This window comes from Clupea harengus, chromosome 18 (genome assembly GCF_900700415.2).
Source record: "Clupea harengus chromosome 18, Ch_v2.0.2, whole genome shotgun sequence".
In the NCBI taxonomy this organism is placed as follows: domain Eukaryota; kingdom Metazoa; phylum Chordata; class Actinopteri; order Clupeiformes; family Clupeidae; genus Clupea; species Clupea harengus.
In genome coordinates this window covers 20,102,978-20,130,579 of record NC_045169.1, presented here as the reverse complement: position 1 = coordinate 20,130,579, position 27,602 = coordinate 20,102,978, and the positions used below count along the sequence as shown (strand labels likewise).

Sequence of the window (27,602 nt, the reverse complement as noted above, 5' to 3'; positions counted from 1 at the left end):
TGCTAACATTCACAACTGACCACCATTCAATCTCACCATACCAAACCATGACCCTCTATTGGCTTATTCACATTCCACACTGATTTCTCAAAGCCAGAAAGTGCTATCAACACCAAGTATCCCGAATTGCATTTGTGGAGTAAAAGGCTTTACAAAGACCTCGAATGAGAGAAAAACCTTCGATACAGTGTCTGTATTTTTGCCTAATTCCTTCTGAGGGACAATGAATGGATTTTAGTGTGTGTTTTCCCCCACCCCTGATGCACCTTAGCCTGCTCTTCAGTGTCATTTAGGGCCGTAGTGACACCTCTTTCCCTCCCTCGCTGTTTCCTATTCATGTAGCGGTGACACGAGAGGCTCGTCAGTGGCAGGTTGAGCCGTTGGCGAGATCCTCTCCACTCTGTAAATCTGCCCCGCGCCCGGGCTCAAGGCCGACATTAATGCACCGTTACAATGACGGATTGACGCCACGGCGCCCAAGGAAGTGTCGGGGATCTCAATAATTAGGCACTCAGCGAAGCCGTCCGGCGAAACGTACGACAGGTTTTTTTTTTTTTTTTTACACAAAAAAAAAGAAAAGAAATAAATAATGAAGAAATAAATGCAGGGGACTTACCAGTTGGAGTTCGCTCGTCGACAGCCCATCTTTCACTCCGCTCAGCGAGAGCTGTCACATTTAAGAGAAAGGGGGGAAAAAGGAAAAAAAGGAAGAAAATGAATGGGGAACATTAAGGGTGATGAGAGTGAGAGGAGATGTGACGGCCCGATAGCGGCTGGCGCTGACGGCCTGATTGGGGCCAGAGCCACTCATTCTCTGGCTGAGGTCCAGTCCTGACCTGGCTCTGATCCGGCCCTCATCTGGCCCTGATCTGGCTCTGATTTGGCCCTGATGGCCCCTCTGGTTTGTCTTCAATGTGGCCGTAGTGAACACTTCCGATGGGTCTTTTATCCCGGACAAAAGCGGGCAAGAGGACACTCTGAAGAGGACACTCTCAACCTTGTAATCAACTGTGCCAGAGGCAGGCTGATAGAAGTGTGCCCTTATGTTCCTTTGATGCCTCTTCTCGGCGTCCTTAAAGAACTAGGAGTCCCAGGAGATGAACGTGTTCACATAAAGCCCATCATTTGGCGAGAGGGAGACAACCTCCAAAAACCAGTTAGTGGAATTTTCTAAGCACTCAATCTGGTGTCCTCAGCCCCCCAGCCCCCAGCCCCTCTGCCCTTTTCAACTCCGACGGCGGCATCTAAGGCTGCAGCAGGAGCAAAATCAGAGTCCCACCCGTCTCTCCTGAAGGAAAGAAATCCCACAATCATCCGCATCCGATAGCGCAGCATGTTTCATTTATCTCCGCATACGCGATTATTACAACAAAATCAGCATATCCCAGCTTTGGAGGCCTGCCAAGTTTTCTTTTTTTTTCTTCTCCTCCTCCCAAACAGACAGCGTTAACTGAAGACTCTAGGTGTTTTTCAGAAGAAACTGTTTAACATTTCAAAAGCGGCTCTGATATTTTCGGAGGTGTGTAATTAGTTGGCTAAAATCAACAACATGAGAAAAAATAACATACTGATTATCCACGAGCAAAGCTGAGCAGGAGAAAAAAAGACAATACCGTAATTAATACATGCATCCATATTAATATCAACATCAAACACAGAATTATTGGGAATTATGGAAGAGAGTGTTTAATTCGGGTAGGTCAAGGCACATCGGTTAGCTATTGGAGCTGAATTAATCACGGAGGAACACACTCAGATCCTATCCGGTGCAAAAACACTGTGTCAGATGTCTGCTTGATGAAATTAGACGCGTAAACAATGACGCAAGACGGCTAAACAGGAACGAAGCCCCTCGTTTGGACTCACTGCAGCTAGGAGCTGCTTCTGGATTATATTAGTCTTGGAAACGAGGGTTAACACGACACTGGCAAATGTACAATATCATACCCGTCAAGAATGAAACACTTCATGACTTTAAAGGATTTTGTCATGATATAATATATATTTTTTTAAGTTCCACCTCCTTGAGAGACCCTTGTTGGCAAGGAACAACTGCGTAGTCTTTGAGCTGCCATTGTCTCAGATCAAAGAATGACAGGAATATCTTAACTGTAAGCAGCGGGTCGGTATAGCAGGCCACTGCTGCGGCGTGTGAACTGCGCTCCTAGTGGCGTGTGTGTGAACTGCGCCCCTAGTTGCATGTGCCGAGTGCTTCTGCTCACTTTGGCTAATCGTTTGTGACAGAGGTGGGAAGACTTCACAACACGAGGAGATGGATACAGATGAACAGAGAGATGAGGAGTAGTGTTTTTGAGAGAAATAGAGAAATAGAGAGAGAGAGAGAGAGTGAGAGAGAGAGTGAGAGAGAGAGTGAGAGAGAGAGAGTGAGAGAGAGAGAGAGAGAGAGGGAGAGAGAGAGGGAGAGAGAGACCAAACCTTTGCTCTTGTTCATCTGGTAGCTGCTTTTCTGTCTCTTTTTTTCCTCTTTAAATTTGACAGATTTGGAGCAGAGGAGAAGGACAGTACAGTGGCTAATGCTAATTGCACATCCCCAGCTTGGATGAAAGATGTCTTCCAAAGATATTTACTCCATCTGGCATTACACACGCACACACACACACACACACACACGCACACAAAGCAATAAACAGTGATCACCTAATTTAAAGCATCTTGCTTTACACATGATGTTCATAATGGTTCTCAACTCCTCCTTCTCCAGGTGCAATTACATGAGAAATAAAAAAAAAAACACACACACACACACACACACAAATTAAATGGTAGTTTCATTCCCTGATAAAATACTTATTACAAACATTGCCATGCCAGTTTTCTCTGTAATACCTAATACACAAATAGCAAAAGTCTTAATTGCTACTTCACAGTCATTAAGTGAGAGATGCTCAAGCTTTATACCTCATCACGCCCACCTCTGCTCTCTCTCTCCTCATGTTTCCTGACTCTCCACTCTCCTCTCCTCTCTCACACCCCAGCTCACACACACACACACACACACACACACACACACTCTCCTCTCTCACACCCCAGCTCAGTGCCTACTCTCTCTAGTGTTAGGGGGCCAAGGAGAGTAGTTTTGGTCATGGAGGACTGGCTCTGAAGCCTCTGCTGGTCTGAGCGGGTGTCTGTGGCGGTCATTAGACAGCTCGGCTGGACCGGGAAGTAGCACGCAGGGCTGGAAATTGGACATATCGGATACCAGAGCTTCCCATTTTGTTCTCTCACTTACACATCTCTCTCTCTCTCTCTCACACACTTGCGCGCGTACACACACACACACACACACACACACACACACACACACACAGAGACTCACTCGTACAAACACACACACACAGGCACACACACACAAACACACACACACACACACACACACACACAAATACACACACAGGAACACACACACACACACACACAGTGTCATTGCCTTGTTGAGGCAAACCCCACAGGCCTCACAAACCTCTTTTGTAAAAAACAGACAATAGTCAGAGTGCAGCCATAAAGTTCCCACACCAACTGGCCCAAATGTCTCAGTGGAAGCCACTCTGAGTCTTATAATAATAATAATCAGTTATTGATAAATAACAATATCTGTTAGATGTCTATTGAAACTCTTCTAAAAGCCACCTCTGTCCGATACAAAACACGCCTTTTCTTTTTAAAGAGTAATCTGACAAATTTGTGGACCAGCATAAAACCATCTAACCATCCTTGATGGATAAAGCAAATTTTACTTGCACACAGAAAACACGTTCATTTTTGCACACACCCACTAGCATACAACATTCACACACACATTCTAATAAACAAACTCAAGCCAAGAGCGAGCCTTGGCATTCCCTGTTTTTTCTGGGTTTAATTACTAAAAAATAACAATAAAACAACAACGAATCATAGCTCTAAAAGCATCTCTGTATAGCCTGCGTCTTCATTTCACCTGCCACAATTCCCAGAAGACGTTTTTGTCCTCTCGTCTGCAGCCCCGACCTCCCAAGCATTTGCGCGTAAACAGAAGGCACTATCTCCCGACTCTGTTTATACTTAGCATTGACACCTGCGCGTCTTGGCAACCACGGCAAAGTCGGTTTGCCTCTGCACCCGCCGGTGGCACCGTGCACACTGAAGCGGAGAGGTAAACAATAGGACAAGGCCGCGCCGACGACTCGTTTCCCATCCAGCAGCCTGTCGAACCATGAAACACCAGGACGGAACGAGCTGTGGCAGCGGGCCGTGATGCTACATGACAGGACACCCTCCCCCCCCAACCCCCACCCCCGAAACCCTGCGTGGTGTCACGTCACGTCCTTGCCATGCATGTGTTCGGTGTCAGGCCGAGCCAAGGCTTGCTTCTGTTCCTGATCCTCCTCGCTGTTTGCTCTCCTCTCACCTGCATAGCTAGATGTTCCATCTGCACATGTCTCTCTCTCTCTCTCTTTCTCTCTATCTTTCTCTCTCTCTCTCTCTCTCTTTCCCTCGCTGTCTGTCTATCTATCTATCTGTCTATTAGTCTATCTATATGTCTATCTATCTACTTATCTTTTTTTCTTGCTCTTGACTAATGGCGAACGTTGCTGCTGAAAATGTCTGACGATGTTTACTGCTGTCCTCCTCCTGCAGCTTGCATCTGCCTGAATGATTTTCTTTGTGTGTTCTTCTCTCTCTGTCTCTGTCTCTATGTCTGTCTCTGTGTGTATGTGTGTGTGTGTGCGCGTGTGTGTGTGTGTGTGTGTGTGTGTGTGTGTGTGTGTGGCTGCCTCCAGGTGCCATGGCTAACCATCTTATAACTAATGCACTGCTGCGGCCCCATGGCACTAACAATCCCTATAACACATTGCTTGGGGAGTCGGCCATCTATAACAACAACGCGTCGGTCAGCATGTACAACGCACAAGGTGCGAAAGCACTCTCTTCTGCTTCTCCGTGTCTGTCATGTCCTGAGATTGGGGCGCTTGGTCGGCATTTGCTTGCTTTCTATGTTGGTTTTGTTTGTTTGTTTATTGTTCTTGAATGATTGAGGCACTGGCTGGTTAAAACGAAACAAAAAGCCATTTCTTCAGCCCTCCATTGTCACTCTTGCTTCAGTTGCATTATGGCCACAAGTCAAGACATAACACATACGACATCAACATCAACATCTATACCAGTTCATCCTTTGTGGTGTTTGCTGCCTGGTGTCAATCAATGAAAACCATATTTATGAATGTTTATGTCTGGACTTGGAGGCCAATTACACTATCAGTACAAATATTGGCTTCTATGCTGCTTGGAGTTCATAATAAAGCATCTTTCTCCTGCGTGTTTTTGTTACATGTCAGTGTCTACGTCTTATTTCAGATGTCGCATATGCCAGACCTCCTTTGTCTTGTAAATTCCTCAGAAGAATTGTCCCAGAATGTGTAGCCCTCCTCATGTGTGTGTATGCAGTTTTGATTATCGTTAGCGTTATCGTTAGCGTTAGCCGGTCGCGTGACTATTGTTTTTTTTTGCCAAGTAGGAAACCAAATGTGTGACCGACATGTGTGTGGACAGAGAGCGTAGTCATGGTAACGCAGGAGGGTCACTCTGGAGTCTGTCTCCGGGCGTCTCATTAATCTGTGAACATGTGTTCCGCAACCTGTCACTGTGTGCTTACCACTCTTTCTCTCTCTCTCTCTCTCTCTGTGTTTTTCTTCTTCTTCTTTTTCTCTTTCTTTCTTTTTTTTCCCTTTTTGTCCTTCTCTTCTCTTCTCTTCCCATGCTGTGCCTTATAGAGCCCTACAGAGAGACAAGTATGGGAGTCAAACTAAACATTGCTTACCAAATGTAAATGACCTCCGCTTTCTTTCACTCTGTGCTGATACTAATCTAAGGGGAAAAACAAACAAACAAACAAACAAAAAACAGAAATCATACAGTCCTTTTTCAAAGATGACAGTTAGAGGTCTATATCCAAATTTTTAATCTGAAAACCCTTACAGTCCAGTTTAGTAAATGCCATCAAATCATTTAATTCCATCAGTTGGGTTTTAATACCATTATCATTTATTCAGTCACTTTCAAAAGGAAAGATGAGAAATTTAAACCTTTTGAGAGAAACGAGAAAATCTTTTTTTTGTGAAATGTCACATCTCAAGAAACTAAATTGGAAGGTTTAAGGTTCAAGACAATTGAAAAAAATCAGTTCAAATGACCTTGATTATATTTAACTTTGTGCAGAAGTACTATCCCGAAAGCCCTTGAAATTTCACGTTATTTTTCTGAAGAATTCCTAAATTGCCTGTCCTCCTTCTTTTGCAAATGAATTCAAAGTTGGCATTTAGCTTTGTGCTATCACATTTTCAAAGGATAATTGCAATGTGGAGGTGTTCTTGATGAAGCACATTCAATTTGTTGGGCCGTATTGCGGCATAATACCAAAATAATTGTGCCTTCGCCGCAACAATAACCTTTGATGGGTGAGGACGATCATATGTTGTCAAGGGAATATGCATCACCCCCTCATTGGAGTCTGCACTGCTTCAGAGAGCGTGAGGAAAGTAGGTGCTCTGATCGGCACACTTCCTCTGCATGAGCGAGAACAGAAAGTCTGTCCTTGTTAGTGTCACTATCCCAAATATATCAGTCATTTTTCTGGCACACATATGTATACCCCCTTGTGAAACAGTACTCCAATTGACCATTTTCTCCATTCTGGACTGCCAAATTCAACTTTAATTTGCTCCAAACACTTGTACAAATAAATAGGGGCTAACATGACTGGGGCCTTCAGTTCCTTTACCTTGGTATGCACATTTAGCTGAAACATTGGTGTTGTTATGTATGTGTGCGTGTGTGTGTGTGTGTGTGTGTGTGTATATGCCAGTTGCATGTGTCAGTATTGCGGCTTCTCTTCTGCATGCAGTTGGGTTCATATATAGCGTGCATATGAACTTGTTCATGTTGTCTATTTCATGTGCATGACATACATTGCATTGTTAATTGGGCGTTCTATATTCATTCTCATGTTTCTTTTTAGGTTTTTTTTAGTTTTGAGTGTTTTTTTTGTATTGCATTGCACTGCATGCTCTTTGACCTTCTTGAGCTCACACTCATTATGTGTGTTGCACAGGTAAGTGTGCCGAGGCAAATTTGTAGCAGCAACCTCACATTTGAGGAAAATTGCTGTATTTTGTCCTAACAGGCGACATACAGCTGTAAAACAGAAACCCTCAAGAGAGGAGAGAAAGAGAGAGTGCCTTTTTTGATGCATTGTTGGCTTAATTGTTACTAATGAGGGTCTCGTTAAGCCAATTTTAATTAGCTGGCAGACACAAGTGCATCCCTCTGATCTGTCTCAGAGATAAACTCTTCTTCTGTGTCCCCCTCCTCTCCTCCCTCCCTCCCTCCTTCCCTCCCTGCCTCTCCATCTTCTCTTGTCATTCCACAGAGGGTCTCCTGAACAATGCCCGGGATACAAGTGTTATGGATACTCTACCGCTGAATGGTAACCACGGCAACAGCTACAGCCTAGCCAGCGCGGAGTACATGAGCGACTGCGTGCAGATCATCGACCGCGGCTACGGCGGCCACAAGGAGACCACCCTGGAGAAGAAGATCCTCAAGGAGCTCACGTCCAACTACATCCCCACCTACCTGAACAACCACAACCACACCCACACCCACGAGCGGCCTGGCTCCGGGTCGGAGCACGGCCGCAACATCATGAACAAGCTGGTGAACAACGTCAGCAACGGGGGCAAGGACACGCTGGGGTTGGGCGGCCTGGGCGGCCTGGGCGGCCTGGGGCTGGGCGGCAGCCTGGACGTGGGCGACTCGGCGGCATACAACCACGACGACGGCACCGGCGGCCTGGAGCTGATCCGGGAGGAGTCGCACGCGCCCCTGCTGCCGCCCCGCGTCACGCCCACCGACAACCACACCCTGCACCACCTCCATCTCCAGCAGCAGCAGCAGCAGCAGCTCCATCACCAACACCACCACCACCCGCACCCTTTCTCGTCCGCCTCCGGCTCCTGCTCCGGCCGCCGGCTGCCCCAGGAAAATAGCGAGAGCTTCTTCCCGCTGTTGGGAGGGGAGCCGACGCAGACCGACACCCCGTCACCTCAGAGGGACTCGCTGTACACCAGCATGCCCGAGCTGCCCGACGGCGAGACGGTGAAGGTGCCGCTGAATGACACGCCCGGGAAGGGCTGCGGTGGTGGCGAGGGGATCGACGACGTCTACTACAAGAGCATGCCCAACCTCGGCTCCCGGAACCACCTGCACCAGCTCAGCTCTTACTACCAGCTGGGGCGGGGCAGCAGTGATGGGTTCATCGTGTCGCCCAATAAGGAGGATACCTCCCCGGAGGACCCGCCCCCGGAGGCTTCCCACCTAGTCACCAGCCTATAGGAGGTGATCATCTGACAAAAATATGCCCAAACCCACCTGATGCCCCCTGACCCTCAGCGTCCCTTACCTTTTTACCCACCTCGGCTCCAACTCTTCTACTTCTTCATGGTCAGTCGTCGGCTGTCGTAGATGATCTCTTCGGTCTGTTTTTCTTCTTTTTTTTTTTCTCCCTATTTTTGTGTACGTTTCAGGTATAACAGCAACAACGACAAAAACATACACACACAAAAAAACACGGACGCCACATGAGAAAAAAGTCACGGCGAAATTTCTGTTCTGACGGTGACGAAATAACTCATCGATGTGCATTTTACTAGGGAGGAAACAAAAAGTTTGATTGGACTAACTTGTCTCCTCTTCGTTCTTGCAAAAAACTGTACCTGACCAGGTCGGAAGTTCAAACAGCATCTTGTAACTGAACGTCCCAAAAGAATTGCAAACCATCTGAAAACATTTACGCAACTTGCCGAGTGTGTAGAGTAAACAACAACAACAATCAAATCAAACAAACAAACAAACAAGCAAACAAACATGTCAAAAAGACTATTTTATTATCCTTCTGTAACCATATTTGCTTTTTAAAAAAAAACGTTTCTTTTCTTCCTATCTGGTGAAACACAGCACATTTTGCTGCAGTGTCCGTGCAAATCAAGCAAAAATGACAAAAAAACAAAACAAAAAAACACACAAACTTTGAACAATTTCGCAGTGGACATCTTTATCAACATATGCTGTAGAGCATATTTTTTGTTGTTTTTTTTCTTTTTTGCTGTATTAATAACAATTATTAAAAGAGGGAAAAAAAACTAATACCAGAGAATTATAAGATATTTCTATGTAAATGTACAGAAATTAGCATTGCACATAGTATGCTTTTTTGGTCCACCAGAGATCTTTGTCCCTGTAAATGTTGTGAAAAGATGCTAATTTTTGTCCCTTTCTGTTGTGATGGTCTTGTAGGTAAGCACTATGAGCATTGTTCCTTTCTTTCACTTTTTTTTTCTTTTGATACCCCCCCTTTCGATTCTACCTTTCACAGTTTACTAGCAATGACTTAAGCAACAGAAACCGAAACACCTTGGAAACAAACTCGTAGCTTATTTAGCGATTATCATTTTCAGTATTATAATCACTGATTGTTTCAATCATTTTGCAAACTGCTTTACCGTTGATTTGTTTTTCATTTGATTTATTTTCCTGTGTGTAGATAAAACTTGTTCGATTGAGAAAGGGATGTGGTTTTAGCTTACTGTTAAATGATGAAATGATTTTTTTAAAAATAAGATCCAATGGGGTTAAAAGTTTGAAGACCAGATTTGATGAAAGTGATTTAATGCGATTCAGAGAAGCTGGTGGTGATCAAGGTGATCTACTACACTGGTTAGCGCCGAGATTAGCGCCGATGAAATAACACAGAAGGCAAAGTTTCACGTCTTAAATGCCTGAAATGAGACGACTGGCTGGACATGTCTCGCTTTTCTCTTCCCAGTAGGGAAAAGGTATTTATTTATTTGTTAAGAAAATAAACAAAAAAAGAAAAAGAAAAATTGAATTGCAATATGTTTAATTTTCAGGAAGATGCAGAACAGCAGTGGTGATTTTTTTTTTCCTTCTTTTTTTTTCCTTTTCTTTTTTTTTAAACTATCTTTGATTTTATTTATTCATTTCTGTTCTCCTGTTGGTTTTCAGGTTGATTGACCTCATAACTAATATTTGTTGTAACGGTGAAACTTGTTTGCCAACAAATAAATTACCGATTAAGATTTACCACATAGCCATCGCTAAGGGCCTCTGTTGTCTGTGCACCTTGTTACCAGTTGAGCATTAAGTGCATTACTCCATTACCTTAAGCTTACAATCAGGTTGTGTACTGTGATGGGGGGGGGGGGGGGGGATAGCCGGCTCGAGTTCAATGGTTAGATGCCAATGCTTATACACTCTGTAGATGATGCTGTCTTTACAGATGTTTGTGGCTACATTTCAATTGATACGGATAAAGAGCTAATAAATGGACAATGAGTTTTTTTCCTGTTCTTCTGCTGGGGAAAATGTTTGTGATGCTGTGTGCTGAGTGAGTAGCTGAATGCTAGTCGACACCATTTTTACACAGGGTAAGGTGAGGTAGGTGCTCTAGTTTGCCAGACACTATTTTGTCACCATTTCATTCCAGCAGTTTTTACTTTTGTAGACACAAGTGTAGACTTCTCAATCTGACAGCAGTTTTATTATAGCATTGCAAATATATTGGGTGTGCTTGCCACATACACACCTACACACACACACACACACACTCACACATACACACAAAAACAAGAATGAGACATTAGATGTGGGACGATGTTCTTGACCTGTACAGTTATTTTGTTCTATTATAATCACCAACAAGTCAGCCACTTGAGGATAATAGGAGGGTTTGCATTCAGCAGAATGAATAGTGTCTGGTTAGGCTTATAAAGACTCTACACTAGCTGATGACGTCAACTGATGGCGAACGATGGCTTTGAGAGTCAGGCGATGGAGACTAGGATAAACACAGGATGTACGTTATTTAAGAGGTTCTTTTGACTGAATCGTATCTTAAGGGGTAAGTGGGAACAGAACAGTTTGGTCTTGAGGTTTTCTAAATAGATGAGTGGAGTGGAAAAAATAAGATAATAGTGTTTGTTAATTACTGCTGACCTAAGATGATAGTGTTAGTTAATTGTTGCTGCTTACCTTCACATCATTTTCCACCACAGCAAAGTAGATTTAGTACTAAGTAGAGCTAGTAGAGTTTATTTATATGTGTTTCCATGTTTGTTTGTTCTCGTGACATGAACCCCCATCCCTGGGCAGAAGTGTTTTGAGCTGTCTTGGATCAGGGGACACACCTGGCACTTGTAATGGTTCCTCTAGACCTCCGCACCGCCTTCAACACTATAGAGCACTGATAATGGTTCCTCTAGACCTCAGCACCGCTTTCAACACTATAGATTATCATATTTTACTACAGACACAATCATACTAAACACTCAACCAGGCGAAAACAGCCTTAATACACCTGTGGAATACACTTCTTCTGATGTGACAACACTGGCACTGATAATGGTTCCTCTAGACCTCCACACCGCCTTCAACGCTATAGATCATCATATTTTACTACAGACACTTGAACACCATGTTAGTATCAAAGGCTATCCTGGCTTAGGTCTTACCTTTCTCACCATCTTCAGTATGGACACGTCCACAATGAGTCATACTAAAGGATGTTGTGGAGTTCCCTAAAGCTCAGTGCCTGGACCACTGGTCTTCTCTTTGCACATGCTACCCTTAGGTGCTGTAATAAGGAAGCATGACATTAACTTCCATTGCTATGCTGATTACACCACAGCTATACCTATCCATGAAACCTGACGAAATTATACAACTACCTAAGATAGAACCTTGCCTGAAAGATACCAAAGCATGGATGACGAACAGTTTCTTGTTCTTTAACACAGATAAAACTAAGGTTGTGAATGTGGGCTCTAAACATTTGTGAATGACACCATCCAGCTATCTACTCACACTCAATGGCATCTCACCAACATCCAACACAAGTGTCAAAGCTCTTGGTATAACGATCGACCAAGACCTCTCATTCGACTCATCACATGAAACAGGTCTGAAAGAAATAATTTTTTTATGTACACAATAGTGTTCCAATAATTATTCCAATAAAGATGCAGAAACAAAAACGAATCCAATCCAATGCAATGTAATCCAAACGAACACAAAAGGAATCCAATCCAATGCAATGCAATCCAAACGAATGCAAAACGAATCCAATCCAATGCAATGCAATCCAAACGAACGCAAAACGAATCCACACATGTATTACTCTGCCACTTGCTACCTCCAGACAGGAGAGCACCACAGTCAACAGCTCACTAAAGAGCCTCTAACCGATCCAGAACACTGCTGCTCACACGCTTACTAGATCTAAAATATATTAACATATCTCACCTGTACTTACCTCTCCACTGTCTCCCTGTCAAAAGTAGCCCACCACCACCACCACCCTGGCTAGCCTATGGGATGCCTTAGTATAATGAAATTGATGTTTCTCAATCTCTGTTCTCTCCCATTTAGTAGGAGGGCCTGCAAATGCTGATGGCTGTGATAACATTGTTCCTCATCACCATAACCTCTAATTTCATATACGCATATAAGGCACCTTAGGTCTGTCCATTCACTGTGTCTCTCTTCTATCTCCACTGTGGGATGCTGCTGCTGCAGTTTCGGACCAGATCTACCTGCAGAAACCCTCTTCTTACAATACATGTCCATTCCCATCAAACTGTTATGCAAAATGTCCACTCTGCCTAGGATACATCTTACATCCATATTGCATGTCAGCCTATTCACACGTAATATAAATCTGCTTATTTTCTGCTTCATTGCTCTGCTTACCCTTCTAATATTAACCTTATGAGAACACTGTATACCCACTAAGCTGTTCGACAACCAATACTTTGTATATCTTGTATATATCATGTATGTATGCCGTATGTATGCTAATATGTTTTATCATGATGCGTGTATGAATTAATCTGCTTGCTTTTGATTCTCTCCTCTTCTCCCTTCCCTTTCCTGCTGCCCCCCACCTGTTACCCAGCCAGCCCCAAGCAGATGGGTCCCCCTACATGAGCTGGGTTCTGCTCAAGGTTTCTTCCTGTTAAAAGGGAGTTTTTCCTTGCCACCGTTGCCTTAATGCTTGCTCTTGGGGATTCACACTCTGGGTTCTGTAAAGCTCCTTGAGACAATTTCAATTGTTTTTGATGCTAAAGAAAAATAAAATAGCTATATTGCTATAGAAATCAAATTGAATTGAATTGAAAACACCTTCTCCCAGGGCGCAGAGGAGCCGAAAATGGTCTGCTGTCAGCCAAAACTCTCTCTCTCTATCTCTCTCTCATCACCTGGGCAGGATTTTCCAAAAGCAAGGAGGACAGTCAGTGAAATATGGTCAGGGCCTGAGTCTCAGCCACAACTATTAATTAGTTTTTACGGCAGCTCATAACTCCACACACACACACACACACACACACACACACACACACACACAGTATGCTGCAGTCTATGCCCTATCCAGTGCTTACTTCCTCAGCTGCTCCATGGAGTGTGTGTGTGTGTGTGTGTGTGTGTGGTTGTGTGTGTGTGTGTGTGTGTGTGTGTGTGTGTGTAGTGCATCAGTAAGCACGAGTAAGTGTGTATGTGCGCGCACGCTTCCATGAAGTGAAGGCAGGGCCCGAGGATTGTGCAGAAGATTGCTGTAATCATGACATGTTTCTTTTGTTCGTTTGTTTATTTTGCTGATGTTGATTTCTGCAGCCACTAATCACTTGGGAGATAAGTTGGAGATTCACCCGTTAGAGACCTTAATCCATTTCCAATTAGATCTCGTTCAGATGTCTGATAGCCATTTACAGCATCTTAACCAGTGAGACACTACATTGCTGCCGTTCAAATTCATCAAATAGCTTTAAATTCATCTCGATTGGCTTCACTGCAATGAATAGAATAGTGAAAATCAAAACAATATATTTCTCTTATGCTGTAGTAGATTGAAAATAACAGTCACACTAACAACCTCTGCTGACCTTTGTGTGGAAAGCACTTTTAGAAATGGCACAGATGGCAACACATATACCAGTAAAACGATTGATAGGGAAGTGTCTTTTCTTAACAAGTGGACCATTGGCGAATGTCCCATTGGAAACAAAAAAAGTCAGCCATTTTGGACATGTCCTGACAATTTCCCCTGATTGAATTGAACTCAGAGGTTAGGATCAAAACCATCCCGGCACACAGCCTGACATAATGAGGTTTTCAAACACCAGACGGCTTTCCTCTAGATACCGTTGCCTGATGTATATTTTTAAGGTATATCGATATATTTTCAAACGAGATACAGGATGAGGCAATGCCGTTTATATCAATATGGATTGATGTTGCGTCACAACACCTGTCTCTTCCGTAAAGCCGTGCCATTGTTTGCCTCTCCCCTCACACAACCCTCACACAACCCTGTCCCCACATCTTCCTCTGCCTCTCCTCTCTCACATCCCTCACACAACCCTGTCCCCACTCTGCGTCTGCATCTCCTCTCTCACACAACCCTCACGCAACCCTCTGTGTCTGCCTCTCCTCCCTCACACCCCTCACACAACCCTGTCCCCACTCTGCGTCTGCATCTCCTCTCTCACACCCCTCACACAATCCTGTCCCCACTCTGCGTCTGCAGAGGTCCCTTTAGACCCCATAGGCATAGGGGCCAGAGACGGGTGTCGGCTCTGTATTTCACTATAACGGCCGCTGACAGCCGCTAATCAGGACTTTTATTTATACACCTAAAGATTACTTTAGTCCCCTGTCAATAAAGTGAGTAGACAGTAAATATGTATATATATATATATATATATATATATATATATAACTGTACAGTTTTACATAGTACTGCTGTTACCTTTGTCAGTCAACATACCAGTTTGGTGTTAACAGTTAGTGGAGGTTCTGTTTGGTGTTAACGGTGCGTGTTTAGATAACAAGCTAACAGTATGAGGTCAGCTACGTCTGCAATTGGATAACAGGAGGACTATAAATCTAGCATAAGTCTTACTTCTTAATGACATAGTGACAGTGGGCAGATAACGTTAAGCTAACACAGGGAACTCACACAGAACTTAAACAGTACGGCACACAGATGAAATCAGTCACAGATGCTAACCTCAGACACAAAAGAGAGACATGAACCACACTATAAATTACAGTCTTCTGCTTGCATGGCATGCTGGGAGATATCCAGAGTCTCTCCCTCCGCAGTATGCCTGGAAGCTTCACTAGCCAAACACGCTACAATATATTTTGATAACATTTCCTGCTGCGTATTTACTGCCCCAAAACAGTATAGGTTCTTTACTATAGCCGTCTCTGTCATAACTTCAACTATCTCCAAAATATCTGCACGGAAGCGACCACAGTGGTCCAGTCAAGAAGAGGCTCTGATGATGTGCACTCAGTCGCAATTGGAAATTGAACATCTTCCCTGCCAGATGGCACGGACAATAAGGTGAGTTATAACATGTTTGTTAAAATATACCTAAAAAAGATCAGGTCTAATTAGCTAACTGTGCGTTCACACCAGACTGCTTCGCTTTTTAGCTCAATCTTAGATATCCTTAATTAATTATATCCTTAATTAATTTATGTATTTCAATATTCCCTTGGTCTTCTCAGAATGCCAAGGAATCAACAGCAGCAGTGTTCTAGAACTTTACTGGGGTCCAGAGGGAGGGAAACATGTCATGTTAATCAGTCTGTCGTAGTTGTTCAAAAACCACTGAAGGAGTATTCTAAAATAGAGAATATTTAATTTAATGTATTAATTTACCTATTTTTGCAGCTGTATATTTTCAAACATGTAAGGAAATCAACTTACAACTTAACATTTAGCCCACTTTGTAGAAAATGATGATATATATATGTATATATATCACATTATCACATTTGCCATTCATCCTAAAAATACAGAGATATGATTTTTGGTTCGTATCTCTGGAGTGGATTTTGTTTCCTTATGGACTGTATAAGATATGGACCACACAAAGACTTTTTAGCATGAACAATTATATAACAAAACATTACAAAAATTAGGGTTAAGTCACTGTAAGGCAGCGTTTCTCAAAGTGTGGGGCGCGAATGGACGCGATGAACGGGAGATCATTTTTTACCCCTGATCTGTAGCACCACTGAGAACCACTGCTTTAAGGGGATGTATTACTGATACTAAGGTGACCAGAGTTTATTTCTCCCCATGGATACGCGCTTGGTGACCTCAACCATGCTCTCTATTTGCTAGAGGCCTGTGATTGGACGTGATTAGATTTCCTGGTTGCACGATTTCAGCATGTATTTCTAGAAAAAGAGCCGACAGAGAATAGCAAAGATGCCTATTTCATTTTGGAGTGATATGGCACGATTTCATAATTAAATTGTGTGTAATGTAATCCCTTCTCATTGTTTTTCTGGATGGTAGTTGAACAAGATGCCGATCAATGAACTGATGATTTTGCTTTTCGTTGTGGCACGTTCTCTTCACACCACACAGTGACAAGCAATCGCTTCTGCGCACTGCATTTCCACGTGTCACGGCTGTGGCGTGCTGCGCGCTGTGAAACAACATGTTGTGGCGACTGTTTTTCCCCCTCATTAGAAGGGCGTGTTTGCATTTCCAGGTGGCACCTAATCCAATCCATACATATCGGCCAACCCTACCACCACAATAGAGTTCTCTATACATATCAACCAGCTCTACCTTTCAGGACTACAGTGGTCAGTGTCCCACTATTCCCGTTAACACTGCACTTAAATAGAGCATTCCCACTGTATTCCCTCCCCACCCCCACTCCTACTGAGGAGGGGGGGAGAGAGAAAGAGGGAGAGAAGAAAAACACATTTCCCCAACTTTCAAATCCCCCAACAAATCCTTTCTGGTAATAGCTCCTTGACAAGATGGGGTGATGAGAGATATCCTTCTTTCTGACAGGGAAGGGCACTTCAGCTCTCGAACTGCCCACTCCCTCGCTCCCTCTCTCTGCCGCCGTTTCAGTCCAGCTCACCAAAGACTTCCTTTCTCTCTCCCCCCCCCCCCCCCCCCCTCTCTGTTCTAATATATTTATTTATTTTTGACTCCCTTGAAGTTGAAGAAAGTAATGAACATGGCTATGGAAATGGATTGTCTTCTCATTTATTTTAGCACATAGCATCTTACCCTCATGCCATAGCTGTCTGTCAGCAGAATTATCCATCCCTGGGGCTCACAGACAAGTTTTTTAATAACTAAGAATATTTTTGACAATCTGGTCATTCCCTGGTCGAACCATTTTTTAATTCAGTATTTAAAATATTCTTTTTCAAATTCAGTTTTATATGGTTTCACAAAATCCTATTTGTAGTCGTTTGATTTCACAGTTCATAGTTGGTGAACTACAAAACGGGCTGAGGACAGAGAAACCGCAAACAAAAGAGCAAAATAGCAAAACCAACAGGGGAAAAGAGAATCCCTGTTTTGCCACAGATATTTCCAAACCCCTTCCTTGTGGATGGTATCCAGCGTTTCATTTATTTGCTGTGTCCTACGTCCCCAGAAGACATAACACCTCTGCAGGAGTCCAGATCTGTCTTCTGGCCCTCATTTGGCCATCATTGTTTAGCGGCAAACAACAGTGGCATGATGGGATAGCGTGCCAAAGCATGCCTGCGCATAACACAGAACGCACAGCGTGTTCGACCCACTTCCTGCTGAGGGATTGTGTCTAATGCTTCTGTGTTACGTGTTGTTGTTTTTCCTCCAAATGATTCAAAATGGCCAAAACCAAGACAGAGTAAGTAATTGGCAGATAACATAATAAAGTGCGTCAAATTTATCAGTTGTTGGGGGCATCAGATAGACGTCAGTCTCTGTACAGGCACGGCTGTTTATTTCCTCTTAAGGACTCCAGTACCAACTGGTAGGTAGTGCTGTGATAAAACAGAGTTGTAATAGCAATTTGTGTCACAGGTATGGGTTGTGTTTGTGTTTCCGGTCATATTGTTTTTGTCGAGGATGTGAGTGTAATGCAGCAAGAACATGGGGGAGAAGGCGGAGTGGAGTCAAACACAATCAAAAAAGAGCCAAATGCTAGAAGACACTAAGGCTTGCTAGAAAAGTAAAAAAACAAATGCAGTGAGCTTTCACACAAACCCACACGTCCACAACCAGTGTTCCAAGATAGGCATCATCTGGTGCCAGGGGAGGAAAAGCAGCCGTGATTTTAAACCGTATCTACACCTGTGCACCGATGTACCTAATTGGGCTGATTGCCTCTTACCACACTACCAGCACACCTGCAGGGGAACACGCAAAGGGCCGTGACAGTGTCACTTATTTAGTTAGTTAATTTACTGAGGTTGGTAATCGGAAGGTTGCTAGTTCGATCCCAACTCCTCCTCACCAAGTGTCAAAGTGTCCTTGAGCAAGACACTAGACCCCCAACTGCTACCCATGTGCAGGTTGGCAACCTAGATAGAAGCCTCTGCCATTAGTGTATGAATGGGTAGATGTCTGGCATTAATGTGTAAAGTGCTTTGAGTGCTCAATGAGTAGAAAAAGCGCCATATAAATGCAGTCCATTTAACATTTATCTGATATTTTGCACTAGGTGGCTCAGGGATATGTGCGCGGTTTTGTTGTTTTTTTACAATGACAGTAAAAATCTGTGACTTTTGACTTGTTTGTCAATAACAACAACAAACAACCACAGTCTCACAAGTTTAGTAGCGCTGTATGTTTAAAGCCTTGTTAGTGGGCAGCAACCTTTGCCTGTTGTGTAGTTTCTTTGTGAGCCGTCTGTAAAATGGGTTTGTCTTCGGGACGGCTGTGTAATCATCAAGAGCAGGAAGCACAGGACAGTGGCATCAGTGGGTCAGTGTGTGGCCTGTTCAAGGATGCAGCTTTTTGTCCATACTGGATTGATTGAAACATGTCTGTGAACCCTAAACACTGATTTGCAAAAACACACCATCTTTGGCGTAAACTAGGAAACCATATCAGACTGTGTGAATGTGCTGGTTGAACTGTTTGAATGTGTGTGTGTGTCTCTCTCTGTGTGTGTGTGTGTGTCTGTGTATGTGTCTGTATTTGTGTGCATGTTTGTGTATGTTTGTATGAGTGTGTGTGTGTGTCTGTCTTTGTGTATTGTATTAGTGTGTGTGTGTGTCTGTCTTTGTGTATTTGTATGCATGTTTGTGTATGATTTGTTAGAATCTAATGAGCCCGCAAAACTTGAATAATGGACCGGAAGACACAGTCAGGATTTTTGGAGTTTATTTCAGCGTGGAGACGTGTTGCTCAGAGAATGGCCTACCTGGCAGTAAGAAGGTGTTGGCATGTATACCATTCAGTCATGGATAATACATAGGAGTGGTGATGAGACCAGGTAAGGTAACGGATATGGCAGGAATGGGAGACAATGGGGGGGGGGGGGTTCACCTGTGGGGGAGCGGGTCCTCTAGGGGGGGTGTTTTTAGCAGGAAGGAGGTTATCTGGGGGGAAGGGGTTCCTGAATTCTCACATAAGCAATTCGAATGCTAATGGTGTCAGCTATTTGCGCTTACTGAGACAAAAACAGAGAACATATCCAGGGGCATGGGTAACAGAGTAAGATGATACAAAATAATGTAAACACTCAGTTCATGTCTGACACAACAGGAAAACAGAAATATCAGTTTGTATGAGTCTGTGTTTGTGTGTGTGTGCGTGTGTGTATCTGTATTTGTATGATTGTTTGTGTATGTGCGTGTGTGTGTGTGTGTGTGTGTGTGCGTGTGTGTTTGTGTATATGCATGTGTGTGTGGCTGTGAGAGTGTGTGTGTGTGTGTGTGTGTGTGTGTGTGTGTGTGTTTGTGTATATGCATGTGTGTGTGGCTGTGTGTTTGTGTATATGCATGTGTGTGTGGCTGTGAGAGTGTGTGTGTGTGTGTGTGTGTGTGTGTGTGTGTGTGTGTTTGTGTATATGCATGTGTGTGTGGCTGTGAGAGTGTGCAACATGATGCCACTGTGGCCCCCACTGCTGTCGAGCGAGGGAGGGCAGATCGGGTCAGTCCATTTCATATCTTGGCCCGCTAAAATCAATGGCCAAGAAGTCTCCAGAATTCCAAATGAAAGGTGAATCAATGTCATCCAAAGCTTTGTGCGGCCAACACAAACCCTGACAGCCATGCCAAATAAAAGAAACAGCCTCCTTAGACTTTACTGTTGAGATAACATTGATTTGGGAGAGATGGGATTCTGTCAGAGCTTGCCACCTCTCTGTCTTGTGGTTAGAAAAAAAGAAAACAAAGGAAATAAAAAAAGGTAGATTGCCCAGGCTTGAGCTCTGTGCTTAGCGTCTGCCAAAGGAGTTGGGAGTTGTCCCCGAGTTCACATGCTTTACTTTAACAGCTCTTAAGCCCGCTGTAAACACTCTGACTCCAGAAATACTAGGTGCTCTTAAAACCCTCGGGACTGTGGCCCTGAGTCGCCCGAGGCCCTGAGTCGCCTGTGGCCAAAGATGCAGTCAGACAAAAATGGACGGGTTTTTACCGTGGCAACTGAATGCTCGGTTGTGATGTTCCTAAGGGTTTTCCGAGTTCCATGGGTCTGGGTTTTGCAGGGTGCCACCTTTTGCGTGTGTGTGTGTGTGTGTGTATGCGTGTGTGTGTGTGTGTGTGTATGTCACCTTTTGCGTGTGTGTGGGTATGAGTGTGTGTATGTGTGTGTGTTTGTGTGTGTGTGAGTGTATGTGAAAGAGAGAGAGAGAGAGAGAGAGAGAGAGGTGTGTACCTGTTGTGATGGAACGCATGGCTCATTGGGCTGTCCATGCTTGGTGACATATAGGGCTCCGGTACTCCAAAAAACGAAGAGCCTTTTTAGTGGTGAATTTAGTACTAATGTGCTTAGTACTAAGGCGAGAATGGCCTCAAGTGTGTAAGCCTAGAATTCACATAGGCTATTTGAGGCTTGTGCATAGACATTCTGTATTGCTTTTGTCACCTAAACAAGCACGTAGTATATACACATTTGGTGTGTGGGTGTGTATGTATGTATCTGTGAGAGTGTGTGTGTGTGAGAGAGAGTGTGAGTGTGTGTGTACTCATGTGTTTTACACTTGCAGGAAAAAGGGATGTTCAATTCTGGAGTGCATCTGTTTTTGAGTCTACTATGGTGTCAAAGACCAGCGAGGTCTTGTGTGGCCTCGAGCAGAGATGGCAAAAATCTTTTGACAAGCAAATTAATTCCCAGCATTCGAGTGACATGCTATCTTCTCTTCTCTCCTCTCCTCTCCTCTCCTCTCCTCGCCCGGCCTTCCCTCCATTTCTTTCCAATCTCACTCTGTTTCAGGTGTCAATCAAAGCCGATAATCTTTTGAATTAGATGGGTGGGGGGTAGATAAGTAGCCTTTGTCAGCTCCGGTGATGGTATTTTAATTAAATATATGAACATGCCCCCAACCCTGATGTTGAAGTCCAAACAAAGATAGCATCATCTAATCAAAAGAGAGGCCCCTGGGGTGTTTCAAGGGCAGAAATCTTTTCTATTACTCGGCTCCTGCGGGAGTTGGCCAATTTTCTTTTATTATGATAGAATCAGCATATTGCAGATTGAATGGGAAGATAGAGGGGCAGCCGCTGCGGCAGTGTACTGGCCTGGAATCACAAAAGACCACAGATACATGCTCGAAATGTCTCCGTCCGTCCGTCCTTGCTTGTACTTATCTTCACAACTCGCCGACCCCCCCCCCCCCCCCCCCTACACACACAAACTCACTCTTCTTTCTTTCTCTAATACACACACACACACACAAACACACACACACACACACACACACACACACAGGTGAGAAAGAAAACAGGTGTATTCAGATGAGTCAGATTTGATGCAACGATTTTTTTTTTTTTGGCCGGGGCAATGACCGGATGATCAAACTAATTGGCTAAATGACTACTTCCCCTCAAATTACTCATGTCTCTCTTCGTTTGCCGTTTAATTACTCAAATTGATGAAAAAGAATAAGTGGACTTTGATGTGAGAAACAGCGTTAATTATTTTCCAGAAATTGATTGGGATTTTATCTCAGGACATGTAAGCTCAAAACAAGTTGAAGGTTTTAATTTTTTTTTTAAGTTTGACATGCAGGTCGATAGACGTGTTTGTATTCCAGGGATTGTGTGTCAATGATGATGAAGTCATAACTTGCCGCATCTGCTAATTGGATCACTTAGGGGTCCATTAAGATGAGATTTAATTTGGCTTCCGCCTCAACCAGCGCCTGTCAGGGGCATGTTCAACCCGAAAAAACGAAGCAAAACATTTATTTAAATGGAGACGCTTGTGTGTTAAACACCATATTTTGAATGCAAGTGTGAGATGGCGATGCTTTGCCTTCTTTTCGAAGAATTTTCAGCGCCTGATAAAATCGTTTTAAAGACGTGTTTTTTTCTTTCTTTCAACTTGTCGTTCAATCCAGAAAATGTAGCAAGATGGTAACCACATGAAGCAGTGCTGGAAAGAGGTGTGGATTTCAGGGGCGCTTGCTATGAGAGCCCATGCCGTGGATTACATTCTAGATTTTCTAGATCTAGAATTCTACATTCTAGAGTTTTCACTATAAGACTGGACTGTAGTATTGAAGATGAAGAGGAAGCAGTCATCACAAAGGACTGGAGAACAAGATGTTCATGGGTTATTTTCAACAAATCATGTCTGGCCACTGAGAATTCTCCACAACTGCCCTTTAACTACAAGCCTCCTTGCTGTTGTGTTGAAGGAGCAGGTGCCGCTATGACATTGTCGTACGTGAAGGTCAGGTGCTGCTGACATTCATATCAAATGTGATTTTAAAGGACCTCTTGATAATGGCTGCCTCTCTGTGTCCTGATTCATTTTACTCTCACTTCCCAACACTTGCCAAGGTATTCATAGGAATCTCTTGTCAACAATAGCTGAAATGGACACCACTTTTTTTTATTTGTGCTTGCCCTTGAATTCACCTTTTCTGGTCGGCGCTCAATATGAAGTGCTGAGGCATGTTTGATAGAAGAATACAACAACGATGATTGCACTCATGTGGAACACAGCATATCCAACGCATTTCTAATCCATACTTTCTTGTAGTGTCCTTCTCTGTTCCCAGCAAAGGACACTACATGGAAAAAAAAAAAAGATTAGACTAAATGCTTCAGATTGCCTGATGGACAGATGTTGGAGTTGTGGAGAGATGGAGAAAAGATCTGTGTATTTGTGGTCACAGCAGTTTTAAAATGTCCGCTTTCTGCCTGAGGAAATACTGATTTACATGACAGTTCTAATGTAAATGAACCTGTGCTTGTTCCTGCGATGGTTTGAGTGGCTTTCCCGAGTATTAAATCTGTGGCGATAAGGCGCCAGCTGCAGTGTAGCCCTCTCTGGCAGCTGGTGACTTAATAATAAATTACGTGGAGAAGAACAGAGAGGAAAGACTCTGGACTGCAGAGGACGAGCGTCACAGTTAAAGACAACGCCTCCAGCATGAGCAACTGTCGATGTGAGGCAGCAGCATATGGAACAGCCTGTGCAGTCTAGCCTCCCTGGCTAACAGGAAGGAACATCAATGCAAGCATGCAGTGGAAATATATGGCCGTTAATGAGGAAAGTAAAATATGGAAAGACAGTGAGGTTTATGTAAAGCATGCAGTGGAAATATATGGCAGCTAATGAGCAAAGTGAAATATGGAAAGACAATGAAGTGTTTGTCAAGAGGAACACTAGTGTGAGGAGTTGTGCTTAAAAAACGGCTGAAAAAGTGAAGAACCTTGATGATTGGTGGAGGTTGTTACTATGGTCCAATGGGTTGAATGGGTTTTTAACTTCTTTAATGGTTGTCCACCAACATGCGGTGGTATGCATAGATTAACTGTAGGGGACCCCCAGAAGTTGCTGTCAATCTACCAATTGTACATAGACAGCTAAGACCACTGATGATGATGATGATATTGAATGTTTTTCAAGAGCAGTTGGTAAGAAATCATACATTACCTTTCAGAAAAAGCTTGAAATACGCAGGTGCGGTTTACAAAACAACACCTTACAGCATGCTAGAATCGACTATAAAACATACCAGTAAAACGCACTCCTCAGACACTCACCCCACAAATCCTCAGACTCTTCAGACGACTATTATGCAGAGAGAAAAGAAAAGCCCAACATACACACACACACACACACACACAGTTTCTCCCAGATTTCCTCTGGGCAAGTCGAGGTCACCCCAGCACGAGTTCTCTCCATCTGAGAAGTGTGAGCGTGTGAGTGTGTCTGCTATTCACCCTCACAAAGGCGTCGCAGCACAAACACCACACACACACACACACACACACACACACACACACACAGGAGTGTGAGTGCATCTGCTCATAGTGCTAACACACAGCAGACAGAGAAGAAAGGAGGGAGGAGAGGTGTGAGGGATGAGATGGGAAAGGGCTGCTCGGAGAGAGAGAAAGATGGAGAGGTTGAGCTAGGAATCAAATGCAAGAGAAAGGGAGAGAGTGTCACTGGGTGATCGCAGTAAATTGGGAAAAGTGGGGGGAGGGAACTAAGACTAAGGGATTTGGTTCCCATGGGGGAGCGCTTTCGCGGTGGGACCAAGATGGCTGCCTGTAGATAGCACGACAGGGGCACAGTAATGATTAATCTAGTAAACTGATAACAGGTGCACTGTGGGAAGTGGGGTGTGGACTGGGGCTTCTGCCTGTTTTTATACCATAGGTTTCCAGCCGTGGGGGAGAGAGCGCTTGATGGGAAGGCAGGAAGGCCCATGGCAACAGAGTGATACTTGATAGCTGGACTCAACTCCTGCTTATCAAAGTCATTGAAGGATCCTTAATGGCCGCATTTCAAGGATACTATGTCATCAAATCCCACCGAAGGACGGCTCAGATATCTAGGATCCTTTGAATTCTACCAAGGACTGAGTCCTTCGTTCAGAGAATTTTCAAGGATGCCGTTAGAGTATCCTCTGCATTCTTACAGCGCCCATAATCATATTCACACATACCAGAGCCTTTTGTTTAAAAAAGTACCTCAGAATTTGAAGTTGGGACCTTTTCACTGATGCACACCTGCTCACTCGCTAGACTGTTTCCTTATTTGTTCTCTGAATGCTAGGAAGGAGTTGGAAGGGCCCATCTTACCAAAGAAGCATCCTTGACTTGAATCAATGTGTAGAGGTGGACAACATGTCGTCTCCAAAAGTAAGCACAGGTCTAGCACCCCTGATGGTGAGCTGCAGTACAACGTGTAACTCTGCCCATCCCCATGTGTTTCAATGACAAAGAAGCCGATCTTCCATGTCACTTTTTCAAATGAGTTATCGTTAACGTTAGTTGTGTTAAGTTGAGCACCATCCTCATTTGGGTTAACACGATGGTGTCTCTCTACGTTGAAGTGATATTAACAATTTATAAATCGAGCGTCAGGTTGTTGTGTGACAAGGGTGAGAGGCTGAGACGGCATTCTGCCAGGCGAGGGACTGGTCTTTGCGAAAGCAGCTAACTCTCCAGTTGTACCCCACATGTTCCTGTGGTCACGGCACTGTCGGATGTCAGGGGGCTGCTGGGATCGCTCACCTCTCGTTGAGTTAAGTGCTCTCTCTTGGATCCCAATGCTGACTGTTTAGAGCCAGACTCAGGAAGGCAAACCCATGGCGATGACTTGTTCTCTCAGACTTGTTTACCTGTTTACACTGCTGTTCCTGCACTCCTCCCCTCGCTGGAAGCCTTCTCTATAAATGTACTCTTGTATCGTCCTGTTTTCTGGTTGTCTCCTCTGCACAAAGCAGCCTGCCTTGCGGTCTAGTGCTGTTTAGGGCGTAAGCGGACTAAGCTCCCGTTTTCACATCTGGTGTTGACATCTCGAAATCTGTTACTGAGTAGACTTTGGCGTGGGGTTGACTGAGCTTTGTGGGTGCCAACATTGTTTTTCTATCTATTTTAGTTTGTTTGTTTGTTTATTTCCTTGGTCGATATATATATCCTTTTGAAGTCTAGAGAGCAAGTAGAACTGAAAGGAGTTAAGCCTGAACACTGTCTAGAAGTATTTTATCCTTTCTCCAGCAGGCCTGTGCCTCAGGGTTGGCGAAAGCTCAAGGTCAAGGGAGGAGCTCTCTTTCTTCATGTCTTTTTTTCACCCCTGTTTGGTAATAATAGACTTTCTTTAATACATTTCTGTCACCTTTCATCATTGAAGGGTGCAGGCTGCTCCTCAGTAGTATTTTGGTTAAAGCAGTGGTGTCTCTAGCGCCCCCTACCTGTGACGAGTGTCTGATTAAACTGCTACTGAGAGATTGGGCTAGGAAAAAAATACAGACAGACAGACAGGGAGAGAGAGAGGGTGAGCTGGAAAAGAACTGCAGAGAGAGAGAGAGGGTGAGCTGAAAAAGAACTGCAGAGAGAGAGAGAGTGTGTGTGAGAGTCAGGGTCCGTAAAGCTGGAGGAGTGACTCCAGGACCCAAAACCAGACCCAAAATAAACAGCTGTAGCGAACAGGAGACTGGTGTTCAATAAGTATTTGATTGCAAACAGTCAGGCAAAAGACACGAGCCAAAAGCAGTTCTGTATTCACAATCAGAAAGTTTGTTCAACACCAACATTACAAAAACAAAGGGCACCCAGTGAACAGATAAAAAACCAAGGCCACTCACAGACCAGCCAGCAAGGTTCTTTTAAAGACCACAAAGGTAAGATTTACAAAACATGGATCCAAGACGGCAGGCAAAATCATATTCCTAGTCAAAAATATCGATGGATTGAAGAGCATGAACACTATAACCAGGCTTGGGAAAACCAGGGCGAGAAAACAGATGTGAGCGTGGCTAGAATTTCTGACGAGACAAGACAATCTAGCAAGGACTGATCCACAGGGAGGAGGAGGGGGGGGGGGATCAGCTGCAGGTGTGCAGCAACAGCACTCACGATAAGCTGAGGAACTGGTCAGAAAACCAGGAAGAGCAGGGATAGGACAAGACACGGAGCAGAGCGGACAGGCAACGAGGACGGCAAACCCACAAAGTACAACATAACAGGAGTACAACATAACAGGAGACAGAAAACACATGGATCAGGACATGGAGTAACCAGGCCGGACTGTGACGGGGGGGAGGAAAGAGAGAGAGAGAAAAAGAAAGACAGAGAGAGAGAGAGAGAGACAATGAGTATATCAATTGTATAGTTTGTGTAAATATGATTTTGCAATGTTGTATTGTATGCAGTCATGCCAATAAAGCGGTTTTGAATTGAATTGAATTGAATTGAGAGAGAGAGGCTGATCGAGGAAAGAACTGCAGCGAAAGAGAAAAAGGAATGCGTGTGAGTGAGGAAGGTGCTGCAGAGTGTGTGTGAGAGAGAGGGTTGTTGTGGTGTTCAATACCCACACACAGAGTGTGTGTGAGAGAGAGGGTTATTGTGGTGTTCCATACCCACACACAGAGTGTGTGTGAGAGAGAGGGTTATTGTGGTGTTCCATACCCACACACAGAGTGTGTGTGAGAGAGAGGGTTATTGTGGTGTTCAATACCCACATGGAGAGTGTGTGTGAGAGAGAGGGTTATTGTGGTGTTCAATACCCACACAGCCAC

The 27,602-nt window shown here is 44.1% G+C and overlaps 1 protein-coding gene across 14 annotated transcripts in view; it reads left to right on the top strand.

Annotated features, from left to right (window-relative positions):
- Positions 1-10,424, top strand: part of LOC105903071 (adhesion G protein-coupled receptor L3-like) — a 268,604-nt gene extending 258,180 nt beyond the window's left edge. For 5 of the 14 annotated variants that reach the window (XM_031584694.2, XM_031584696.2, XM_031584693.2 and 2 more), the window contains 3 exons: positions 4,782-4,913; positions 5,772-5,789; positions 7,427-10,424. In XM_031584694.2, coding sequence (XP_031440554.1) covers positions 4,782-4,913; positions 5,772-5,789; positions 7,427-8,391 — 1,115 coding nt within the window. In that variant the 3' untranslated portion in view covers positions 8,392-10,424. Of the gene's footprint in view, positions 1-4,781; positions 4,914-5,771; positions 5,824-7,426 lie in introns of all 14 variants that reach the window. The other 9 variants (XM_031584702.2, XM_031584698.2, XM_031584703.2 and 6 more) reach the window with 5 other exon arrangements.
- The last annotated feature ends 17,178 nt before the right edge of the window (positions 10,425-27,602 follow it).